This window comes from Bubalus kerabau, chromosome X, assembly GCF_029407905.1.
Source record: "Bubalus kerabau isolate K-KA32 ecotype Philippines breed swamp buffalo chromosome X, PCC_UOA_SB_1v2, whole genome shotgun sequence".
Taxonomy (NCBI): domain Eukaryota; kingdom Metazoa; phylum Chordata; class Mammalia; order Artiodactyla; family Bovidae; genus Bubalus; species Bubalus kerabau.
Window position 1 is genome coordinate 11,634,376 of NC_073647.1, and position 13,124 is coordinate 11,647,499.

At 38.4% G+C, this 13,124-nt stretch overlaps 1 protein-coding gene across 3 annotated transcripts in view; it reads left to right on the plus strand.

Moving 5' to 3' along the window:
- The window catches only part of GRIA3 (glutamate ionotropic receptor AMPA type subunit 3), a 308,412-nt gene that overhangs the window by 224,215 nt on the left and 71,073 nt on the right, over positions 1–13,124 (plus strand). For all 3 annotated transcript variants that reach the window (XM_055564728.1, XM_055564729.1, XM_055564730.1), the window contains one exon: positions 4,247–4,623. In XM_055564728.1, coding sequence (XP_055420703.1) covers positions 4,247–4,623 — 377 coding nt within the window. The remainder of the gene's footprint in view (positions 1–4,246; positions 4,624–13,124) is intronic.

Genomic DNA, 13,124 nt, shown 5'->3' on the forward strand with positions numbered 1-13,124 from the left:
AGTGAGACTTAACTGAGCACAGATTTAATACTGTTCTTTGTTGAAGAAGCATCCTCAAAAAGCAAACAAACAAACTCTGTTACCTCTGAAAAGGCTCCTTAGAAAGAAACAATTCAGTAAAGGTAGAAAAGCCAGGCTGAAGAAAAAAGGCAAGTGCCTGAGGGATGCAGTTTCTTCCTGTGGTCTCATGTGACTTCAAAAGTGTGTGTGTGTTTCCTCAGTCATGTCTGACTCTTTGAGACCACATGGACTATAGTGAGCCAGGCTCCTCTCTCTGTCCATGAGATTTCCCAGGCAAGAATACTGGAGTGGGTTGCCATATCTTTCTCCAGGGGATCTTCCCCACCAAGGGATCGAACCCACGTCAACTTCAAAAGTACTTCAAACTAAAAATGACTTTCTTTGGGAATCTGTTCTCTCTGCTGCACATTCCTGGGAGCCAGACAAGAAGCCCCACTTTCTCTAGCCTCATCTTGTTGGCATTTAGCTGTGCTTATCATCTAGTGGGTGTTTCAGTTACTGAGTTCGGTTTTTTTCTCTTAAAGGGTGACAAGATTCTCAAAATCCTTTCTTGACCTGCTTGAAAAACAACGCAATTCCCCTAATTTCAATCCAGAGTGATTTTCTCACAAAAATGTCCCTTAGTTCTTCCTTCCAAAACAAACAAACAAAAAAAAAGGCCATTTCTCTTAGAACTACCCAGGATTTTGACTTTAAAGATCAAAAACTAGTTAAATGAAGTAATTAAATCAAATGAGACCAAATAGGATATGATACTAGTGGGGCATTTGCATGTTCTTAGCAGGAGGTAGAAATACATTGGCAGGAATAGAAGGTGGTTTTAGCTGTAAATTCTCTTGGCATGAGAAAGCTCTTTTCAGGCCAAAAATTCCCACTAGCTTTCTGGCCAATACTATCCTCTTCAGTTGCTTTTGTTTCTATGACTGGTTTGGCCCCAGGCAGAAAGAGTGAAATAGATAAAAATCTGTGTTTGGCTCTCCTCCAGTTAGAAATATGGAACTGGTGATTCAGGAATTAGCTGCAATGAGGGACGAGTTGAAGCCATGGGCAATTATACTGAAGGAAGAAAGGGAAGAACAGAACGTTAAAAGAGTCTTGCTTATTCCACAAACCTTCATTAATTATCTCCCAAACCAGGGCCTATGATAGACTCTGGGGGTACAAAGGTACACCTTGACTGATAGCAGAACTAGGAAGAAAAGACAGAAAATGAATTTTCAGAAAGGTAGGAGGAGAACTCATAGTCTTCAGTATCAAAGTCAAGAGGGTCAACAGGGCCGAAGGCCAGTGGTGTCATATGAATCGTTTGCAGAAAGGTCTTTGAGTTTGATTATCAAGTATATAGTTCAAGAAGCAGTTTCACTAAATTGGAGGGCTGGGGGGCAGTAGAAGTTCAAGCACAGGTGTTTAATACGGGAAACTGGGTTAAAATCAAGAGATAGTAAAGGTGACTTTTTCAAGAAGTTTGGTGGCAATAGGGAGTGATGTCGTATGGTTAAAAGGGAAATAGGATCAAAATAAGTGGGTTTTGTTTCCTTTTTTTTTTTTTTTGGTCATTAAACAGAATTACCTGAGTATGAGGTAATTGTTAAGTGAATAGGATCTGTCAATGGTTTTCAAATTACAGCAAGCATTAGGATCACCTGGAAGGCCACCTGAAGCCCCACCCAGGTCTCTTGTGTCATAAACATGGGGTGGGGCCTGAGAATTGTATATCTACCAAGTTCCCAGGTAACTCAGATGCACCTAGTCAGGGAATCAAACATTGAAAACCACTGGAACAGATTGAGAAGGAAAAAATAGTAAAAGAATAAACAGAGCTGAGTTTTAAGAGAGAGAAAAGTATGAGATGCAAGGAAGAAGTTGATTAAATCTTAGAAAGAAAGTTTATTTCTTGTGTGATGGGGATGACAGAAGGGATGGAAAAAGATACAACGATAGGTCGAGGAGGAGAAGAAAGACACTGAGGTGATAGAACTTGTATCTGATGGCTTCCATCTTCTTTGTAAAGGAAAAGGCAAGATCATCTACAGAGGGGGCAGGACTGGTAAGGATTAGGGACTGGGAAATGTGTGGAAGAAGCATCATTCACAGACTTAAAGAAGAATCACCATTACAGTGATAGATGATGGATTTAAGTTTAGAAATGTTGAGTTTGAGGTGGTACTCAGCCGTCAAGATTAGTTTGGTCAGCAGGCTATTGGCTTTAGTAAATGCATACATTCTGCAGCAGGTTTTGTCTGTCTTGCTTACTGCTTCACCCCTAGCACGAGGAATAGTGCTTGGTACAGAATAGGCACTCAGATGCACTGGAATGAACCCGAGAGTCATTGGCTGAGGTTGATTACTGTATGTAAGTTAACATATAATACAAATCTGCAAGTATCTCTGGAATTAGAATATTGTGATGGTTAAAAGAGTGAGTTGTGGCATCTGAAGACCAGAGTTCAATCCCAGCTTCTGAGTGCCTCACTTCCTCCTTCTCTAACATGGGAAGGATCTTGTACCAACCTCAAGGCTGCTACGAGAATTAAATATGCATAAGGGGCTTAGCACAGCGCCTCACATAGAGTAAACACTGAACCCATGTTAGCTGGCTGTTTATTACTGACTTTCCCCTTCAATTAATTAAGAAGAGTTTCTTAATCAGTTTGAGTCACCATGTGTACATCACAGCAGTAAGACATCATTTTTTAAAAGACACACCCTGTCTCAGATTTCATCCTTCATCCCCTAAAGGTAGGGATATTAAGGCATAACTATTTAACATAGAAAAAATTATCATCAAAATTGGTATTTTCACTTTATACCTGATATACCAGTCAAAGCCTTTTCTTAGTTAGAAGCATTTTTATACCTATGCATTTTAAGGCCTGGCTCCAGACTAAAATGGAGAAGGCAGTGGCACCCCACTCCAGTACTCTTGCCTGGAAAATCCCATGGATGGAGGAGCCTGGTAGGCTGCAGTCCATGGGGTCGCTAGGAGTCAGACACGATTGAGCGACTTCACTTTCACCTTTCACTCTCATGAATTGGAGAAGGAAATGGCAACCCACTCCAGTGTTCTTTCCTGGAAAATCCCAGGGACGGGGGAGCCTGGTGGGCTGCCATCTATGGGGTCGCATAGAGTCGGACACGACAGAAGCGACTTAGCAGCAGCAGCCAGACTAAAACCTACTACTGACGTAAAGGAAGTATGGTGGAAGACAAATAAGTGTAAAAGTTCTTAGTGCCTGTTTTCATGGGACTAATATAAAAACATTGTCTGCCTTTGCCTGAGCTAATTATGCAGTGTGCTCCTGACACATTTATTTTATTGCTCCAGTACATGTGAGTACTACACTGATATTTATCACTAGAAATGATGACTTACTCTATAAATTAATATGTATTCTAATAACTGCTCTGCCCATGCAGAATTCTTTCGTGTTTGCATATTTCATAGTCAATAATCAACAGCTTATTTTTTATGCATCTACAATTTCTTTAGGATGTTTTGCAGTGATGAATACAAAAATAGGAGATTGAATTCCTGCCTTTAAAGGACAATGTTTTTATAGATATACTCCCAAACCAATAAGAATAATGGCAAACACTCAAGTATTCAACTGAGTACTATGGTCCTGTGTGGTACCCCATGGTGAGGAGGGAGGCACATATAAAAAGTATAGACTATTATGCTTTTCCCACAAGAATTTCCAGTCAGGTGAGGGAGATAAGACATAAGAACATGAACATTAAAATAAGAATATAAAAATGAAACAGTGATATAGAACAGGGGAGTGCAAGTTGAAGTGAAAAGTAGCAAAAAAAATTTAGGAAAAAAATGGGATCAGTTGTCCCAAGTCAATATGCCTCAGAGGACAAAGTGTCCTTTCTGTCAAGTATTTTAGGACCCATTGAATGCTGCTGCTGCTGCTGCTAAGTCGCTTCAGTCCTGTCCAACTCTGTGCGACCCCATAGACGGCAGCTCACCAGGCTCCCCCATCCCTGGGATTCTCCAGGCAAGAACACTGGAGTGGATTGCCATTTCCTTCTCCACACTGAATGCTACTACTTGTCTAACTAAAGGACTGACAAATCAGTTGGTTGTGGTGACTTAATACTTTATATTTTTACCAAAGAGGTATATTAAGTGGCAAATGACTAATAGAAATATTGTCTCTAATAGTAAAAAAAAAAAGTGTGTATTGTTTTTGTTTTTGTTTTTGTTTTTGTTTTCCAGAGGGCTGATATAGCTGTTGCTCCACTCACTATAACGCTGGTCCGTGAAGAAGTCATAGATTTCTCAAAGCCATTTATGAGCCTGGGTATCTCCATCATGATAAAGAAGCCTCAGAAATCCAAGCCAGGCGTATTCTCATTTCTGGATCCCCTGGCTTATGAAATCTGGATGTGCATTGTCTTTGCTTACATTGGAGTCAGCGTAGTTCTTTTCCTCGTCAGCAGATTCAGCCCTTATGAATGGCACTTAGAAGACAACAATGAGGAACCTCGTGACCCACAAAGCCCTCCTGATCCTCCAAATGAATTTGGAATATTTAACAGTCTTTGGTTTTCCTTAGGTGCCTTTATGCAGCAAGGATGTGATATTTCTCCAAGGTTTGTTTCCATGCCATACCCAATGCCTCCTTGCATTTTATGCCCATGATCCATTCATGTACATCTGGTTTTCATTCATCTCAAGTCCAGATTTCTTTAACATTCCATCTGATGACAAATTATCATCAAGCCATTTTGTTTGCTTTCATCCATGAAGTGTGTTATCACCGTCGCTTTGAATGTCTTTCATGCATTTCTATGGCATCATCTATTCATACATATTATAGCAAACATTTGAACTGTGGATAAAGGCAACATTGCCAGCTAAATTGATATTATTCAGATAAAGCTAACTCTAAATCTTGATCAGATCAAACAAGCATGGTTTCCTAATTGAGCTAAAACATTTTCTCACTTGTCCAGAAATTGAATCTAGAAAAAATTTAAAAGAAGACAGAACTTTTCTTTAAAACTCTACCTTCCTCTTTCAAGGTCCTCCATTTTTCATTTTTCTCTCTGACTGCCTAGAACTATTTCACTGTAGTACCTTATCCAAGTTTAACCACTAAAACTATAAAACTTCTAAAAGAAAACACAAGAGGAAGTCCGCGTGACCCTGGATTGGACAAAGAATTTTCAGAACACAAAAAGCACAATCTGTAAGAACTGATAAACTGGACTTCATCAAAATTCAAAACATTTTGTAATTCAAAAAACATCATTAAGAAAATGAAAAGACAAGCCACAGTAGGACAAAATATTAGGAAATCACACATGTGATAAAGGACTTTTATCCAAAATATAGAAAGATCTCTTACAATTCAATGAAAAGAAGATAAGCAACCTGAATCTAAAAATGGATGAAAGATTTGAATAGACATTTTCCCGAAGAAGGCATACAAGTGGTTAATAATCTCATGAAAAGATGCTCACCATCATTAGTCAAAGGGGAAATGCAAATTAAAATTGCAGTGAGACACCTCTATATAGCCTCTGCTGCTGCTAAGTCACCCCCATATGTATAATCATTTTAATACCATTTATGGGGCTCTGCTGCTGCTAAGTCGCTTCAGTCGTGTCCAACTCTGTGCGACCCCATAGACGGCAGCCCACCAGGCTCCCCCGTCCTTGGGATTCTCCAGGCAAGAACACTGGAGTGGGTTGCCATTTCCTTCTCCAATGCATGAAAGTGAAAAGTGAAAGTGAAGTCGCTCAGTAGTGTCCAACCCTTAGCGACCCCATGGACTGCAGCCTACCAGGCTCCTCCATCCATGGGATTTTCCAGGCAAGAGTACTGGAGTGCGGTGCCATTGCCTTCTCCAATATAGCCTCTAGAATGGCTATAATCAAAAAGACAGACAATACTAAGTGGTAACGAGGATGTAGAATGACTATAGCTCTCATCCATTAGTAGTGTGAATGCAAAATGCTACAGTCAGACTGGAAAACGGTTTGGCAGTCTCTTATAATTAGACATACTTAAAATGACACAGAAATTCCACTCTTATTTACCTAAAAGAAAACATATATCCACACAAAGATTTACACACAAATGTTCATAGGAACTTGATTTATTATAGCCAAAAGGTGGAAACTCAAATGTCCATCAATAAATGAATGGATAATCAAAATGGTATATCCATGCCACATTTGGAATGGGAAACTATTGAGCAACTAAAAAAAAAAAATAGAAGAAGAAGACTGATACATGCTAATACATGAACTTAGAAAACATGATGCTAAATGAAAGAAGCCAGATGCAAAATGCCACATACCATATGATTCCATTTCTTAAATTCCATTTATTGACTATCCCATATTATATTATTTCATTTGTCCAGAATAGGCAAATCAATAGAGACAGGAATCATGTTTATGATTTCTGGGGCCTTGGAGGGAGCAGAGAGGGATTAGAAGGGGGGTCAGAATTACGGTGAGGCAAGTGAGGCTGAGTACAGCAAGCACAAGGGTCAGATCCAGTCTTTATTTTAAAATTTGCTATTTTTCCATCATGAATTTTTGCATTAATTTTGATTTTTAAAAAACATTGAAGTAAAATGCTATTTATCTTGATTAATGAGATTTGGGCACTTCCTTCAATAATGTGTGGGGGGCAAATGCCTCACTTGCCTCACCCTAGTCCCATCCCTATGGAGATTAACCACAAATGGGCTCAAGGGAAATTTTCAGAGTGATGGAAATGGTCCCAAACTGGATTGTGGCAATGGTTGCACAACTCTAAATTTACTAAATTCATTCACTGCACACTGACATTGGTGGATTTTGTGGTATGCATATTTTATCTCAGTGATGCTATTGAAGATACTGAATGTTAATGTCCTAGACTTCACCCACTTAAAGTGTTGACTCACCTAAACAAATATGGTGGTGGATTCATAATCAGAAAATATTATAAGCAAATGTAACATCTATATAATCATAAAAAATGAGTTTTTTCTTAAATAAAAAGTTTTAGCTTTGGTAAAATTGAACATGAATCCAAATACTGACCAGAGTCAATTATACAAACATATCAATTTGGTTCAGTTCAGTTGCTCAGTCGTGTCTGACTCTTTGCAACCGCATGGACTGAAGCATGCCAGGCCTCCCTGTCCACCACCAACTCCCGGAGTTTACTCAAACTCATGTCCATTGAGTCAGTGATGTCATACAACCATCTCATCCTCTGTCGTCCCCTTCTTCTCCTGCACTCAATCTTTCCCAGCATCAGGGTCTTTTCAAATGAGTCAGCTCTTCGCATGAGGTGGCCAAAGTATTGGAGTTTCAGGTTCAGCATGAATATTTCAGCTTCCAATGAATATTCAGGACTGATTTCCTTTAGGATGGACTGGCTGGATCTCCTTGCAGTCCAAGGGACTCTCAAGAGTCTTCTCCAATAGCACAGTTCAAAAGCATCAATTCTTAAGTGCTCATCTTTGTTTATAGTCCAACTCTCACATTCATACATGATCACTGGAAAAACCATAGCCTTGACTAGATGGACCTCTGTTGGCAATAGGGATCTTTATTTAAACTAGGACTCAGGAGGTCACCTACCATGTTTTTATAGAGTACATCATTTTGAGATTATCCACTTGGAACACAAATGGATTATCCATTTGTTTTTAAGTATTTATGCATATTGCCTTCATTTAAATGAAGTTTCACAGTATAAATCACTGGTGACCATCTTCAGCAGCTTTTTAATATAACATGTGTGGGTCAAGCCTCATTTGTCTAAGTCATTCTTTTTTGCCACCCTCCATCTGCTTGGTCAGGTTTTCCAAATTATTTCACTCCCTGTTCCTTTTGTGCTTAGAATGTGTGTCATTTTCTGATACCATCTGGGAGTTCATTCTTCTTGTCTGATTTTTTTTTAATGTTCACTTCAAGAGACAAGGGTTTCTGGATGATCCTGTAATTGAATGATTTTAACATGACTGGTAATCTGTGTTGAGGCAATGCTAAAGACTTATTGAGGTTGGAGATTTTATTGGTTTCTGTAAGTGAATTTTCAAAACTAAAATTGTGGTGGCCCCACTGGAGTGCTGCATACTCAAACCGGACCCTTAAAAGGTCATTTGTTTTTAGAGGTATTTATGCATGGTGCCTCATTAAGTAATAACTTAAAATGATGGCCTAAAAATGACAAGCTGGAAAGATTCTTTATTTTCATTTTTGTGTAGCAGAATTTTAGCTGTGGCTCTTCTGTGGCACTGAAATAGATCAGGTACTTTTTTCAAGGTACAGATTTTATTATTCTGCACTAGACACTGTCCTCTAGACCAATGGCTTTCAAATGTTTTGAGCATGGCCTTCGGTCAGAAATAAATTTTCCAACACAACTCAGTACACATATATGTGCATAACACAAGTTTCACCAGACATTACCCTTACAGTGTGCCATGCACTCTGATATTCACGATTCTGTTTCATTTTTTTTCCTGAATGCTGGTTTCAACTCAACCTGGCAAAGTAACAAGTATTATCCTTACTGTGCTTTTGAGTAATAAATTATTACCTTTACAAACTCTAAATTTTCTACCATATGAGTACTCTCTCCTTCAATACTGTCTTTTATGTCCTTCAAAAGAAATTATATCTTTAAATCTCTTGATAATATGTTATACTTGTTAGTATACTTATTACATACAAGTAAGGAGGGAACATGTTTCTCCTTGTCTTGAGAATACTACTGGTTATATATTTGTGCTCAACTGTATAGCAGCAAACCCCACTGTAAGGTGCTTTTCTATTAACTGATTTAGAAATTCCCAATAATCACATAGTTGCACTCTAAGATTCGTGGTTGCCTTCAGCTGTGAATGCCAGCATGATACTTTATTTCTGTTCAGTGGCCATACCTGGAATGCAAACTTTCCAGCAAGCCCAGAATGTGAGCATGCGCTGTACACTCTGGCTTTTATCAAAATTGAAACAATTGAAGGCATTATAAGAGACCACATTTTAAAGTAGAATTATCAAATATCATAGCAGGAGGAAATCTCAGAGATAAATTAATCCAACTGCTTCTGTTTACTGAGGGCCCAGGAACAACAACCTTCTCTGAGTTCCCTCTGCATCTGGGCACTTTACCTGTATTATAATGTGAATTCTAATCCTCAAAACACTACCACGAGGTGGGCATTATACTTATTTTTCAGGTGCAGTTGATGCTCAGGTGAAACAATTTGCCTAGCCCTGCAAATAATGACAAAGCTAGTATTCAAGCTCTAGTTCTAAAATCCATGCTCTTTCCACTTCATACTGCTTTTCTCACATCATGACAAAGGAATAGTGCCTGGAGAGATAATGTCATGGAAGCCAAGGTCGTGGGGTTTCTAAGAGCCAGCAAGCAGTACAATTATTTCCACTACCACACACTGCCTCCCACTATCGACCTAATGGTACACTGTTTGTTCCATTCTTTCCCTCATGCTCAGCCCCAAGAGCTGTTTTCCAGGGAAAAAAAACAGCTGGCTGTTAAAGAAAGTAGGCAGTGAGCATTTAAGAATGCTACTGAACATGTGTTCACTCAAAGTAAAAGACGGGGAGATCAGCAATGAGACATCAACAGGAAAACTGAGCATGATTCCATTGCCATCAAATAAAGCTATGAATGAAAACCTAGAAGCTTCAAGAGTCTATGTCAATTAGCTTTGATATTTTCAACTACCCCAGTTGTTCAGAGTGACCAATTCAGGTGAGACTGAATCACCTATAGAGAGAGTAATCAATGTAATAAGCTGAAGTTGTATTCATACACGAATGAATTTCTAGGGGGAGTCAGGAGAAGAAAGTATGAGGAGATTGCTTGCCTTCAACCTTCTTCCCCCTTGATTGGGGCATGGGGAGATAGCCAGTGGGTGTAGCCACATGGAGGGAGCATAGTGATTAGGTGTGTGGGTGTTGGAGTTAGTCTCACCAGATTCACAATCTGCTTAGTTGTTGTGTACCGTGGGACAAGTAACTAAATCTTGCTAAGGCTCAGTTCCTCATCTATAAAATGTAAAGCACAGTGCCTGACCTGTAGTAAGTTCTCAATACATGGTAGCGATTATCATTTTTAAACTGGCTGCTCTTAACCATGCTGGCTTCACAAATACCAATAGTTCATATTGCATTTGCATTTTAGTTCCTAATCCTCTTTAGGAATCCAATTGAAATTGTAGTCAGTGCCAGATAGCTGATTTCTGATGAGAAGTAACTGACAACACCCCTTTTTGAACCTCTAACGGGCTTTCCTTAAGGATTACACCACTTACAAATATTTTGGTTGTATTATTCCACAATGTCTTGCTGATATTGACAGGTGGTTGTAATTTTTTTTTTAATCTGAAATGTATTTCCTTTGTAAAACGTTGATAGAACTGCTAAGCAGTCCAGAGTCTGAGTCCTCCCAGACAAATGCTCCCCCTGCTGACTTTCTCTAGAGCTGCAGGGACATCTGAGGGCCTGCCAAGTTCAAGATACAAGGTTCCAGGGAATGACAACAGAGAAAATGGAAAGAACACGCTGACTTGAACCTGGCCGCTGTGTACACATTATTCCATGAGCATTATTGTCCTGTTAAGATTTGAAGATATCAATCCTTTGGACAAGAGGGCAGGGGATCCATTCCAGGTTAGCTGATATACAGATCCTCCTTTAAAATAGAAAGTATATGCAGAAGAATAAAATATACAAAGGGTAAAAAATGAATGGGATCAAACATAACAGGAGCTCGGGGGCTCCATTTAAAGTAATAACCTTTCCTTTACTGATGTAGGAGCAGGGTCTTAATCCTACTGTAAATTCACTTCAAAGCAGTAGTGGAGTGATAATAAATTAATTGTAATAGCAGGATTTTTTATTACAACTATTTCATGTCTTTTCTGCCTGAAAGCCCTAGTCTTAAGTTTTGGGGAGATGGTTAGTTATGCCCATCAGAGAAGACTAGAAGAGCAGAAGATTGATTCTGCACATTTAAAAAATAATCTGTCATAGACACAGCATTGAGTGGGGTGTAGGGATGATGCATACTTTGGAAGAAAGAAGGAAGCAAAGGAATGATGAAGAGTTTGTGCAAAGGAGAAGCAGTTTGCAGTTCCAGCTCTTCATCTTGTGAAGCTAGTAAAGTGCAGATTTCAAAATTTACTTACAGGATTAAGGTTACAGCACATTGCTCACTTTTATTATCATTTTAGAGGCCATAAAATACATTTTATTATTAACTCAGAATCTCTAGTTTCTTCTGATTACAGATAACAGGAGCATTGTGTATTATTTTGCAATGTTTTTATGTCTGTTTTTCTCTTGTTGCTAATTTCCTTTCATTAACGTCAGGCCTCCACTTACATTCCTTCAAAAGGTATGATATGTTCCTTTAACACATTTATATAAATACTAAATGTGCAGCATTTTACAGTCATTTCATTATGCTAACCTCCAAATCTGTCTTGTGCAACAAAACTACTTGAAATGAATGTTAAGCATTTCGAAGCTGCATTAATGGAAGGAAAGATACTGAGAAATGACAGGTCTTTCTAACTCAACTATAAAGTCTTGTCTTGTTTTAATGGATCCTTTTAAAAATGTGATAGGGCTGACCCATCAGTCTCTTTTTATATAGCCTCCATGTGAAATGTGGGTTTAAACGGCTATAGTTTCACTAATGAGAAAAGGGAAATGTGAAGATTTTTATAGAGCTTCTTCCCAGTTAGTTCCGCTGCACACATTCTCCGTAAAACAATTTAGGCGTCACTGTCACACAAGGGAAGAAAGTGGTAGAAATTCCAAGACTCTTGTCAAAGCCTCTACTGTCTTAAGGGGAGAATGCTGAGTGCATTCAATGCTGATTCCCAGGAAGCTCCTTTTTCTATCTATGCTAATGCTTGTAGATACTATTTTACCATTTCTATGTGGATATTCACCAAAATTCTCCGTGATCATAGGTCTATTGTGGTATTAACTACATAACTGCCAAAATCAATAACCATGTAGACAAGAGGTCACAAAAAAGACCAGCTAGCTTTTTAAGTTTATTTTCGGTCATGTCAACAGACAATTTCAGCTAAGTCATATGGATTAACCACATGATTATCTGAGTCAGCTATTAAGGTGGCCAAAATAACCAGGTTATGATGTGCAGGCTTGATTTTAGATCACACAGATACAGTCAGAGTCCATTAGCTACAATAGCATGACACCAATGTAATTTCCATAAATTACTGTGCTGTTCTCCACATTTCAAATAGATAATACATAAACTACCATTAGTATTCACGGCAGCAGAATACACCCCTTTCCATACCAAACCATGATTCTGGAAATACTCCCAAATCAGTTTTCCCCTTGATCTCCATAAAACCCTATCATCCCAAATAAGGATGGCATTCACAGCTCCATTCCAAATGAACAACAGATAATAAACAATAATTACCCAAACATGTTTGGTTTTCCTGCAACAGTATTTCTCAGAGTTTGTAGGAAAATTGCTCCTTCTATAATCTACCCAGCATTCTGGATTTTCTTATACAAAATGTGAATATTTTATACTATAAAAATATGGGCATGTCTTTCCTATTGTGTGCATCTAGATGATTTATTTCCTATTTCTCATCTCTTTGCCTCAGTTATTTATCTGTAGAATGCCTCCATTTTCTTATCTGTAAAATATGACTTAAGCACAGGGATGGAGGATTAAAAGAGTTGACACATGTAAACAATTAAAACAGAGTCTGGCACATAGGAAGTGCTTCTTAAGTGTTAGCTATTATTATTTTTTTTAATTACTACAAATGCCACTTTAAACATTCATCTTTTATATAGAAGAAGTTTTTCCAGAGTCAGATCAGCCCAGAATAAGTGAAATGTATATGTCAACAATGAAGAAAGACTATGAAAGTTACAAATTCATAATTGAAATATTCCATATACTTTTAGCATTTGGAAGTGTGACATTCTTTCTGACTCATCCAGATGTTTTTACCTCTTCTTATTAAAAGGGAGATGTTCCCAGGTGAAATACTCAGAGAGTATAACTATTAGTTAGAAAAAATCTGTTGCAAAGCAGATTTGCA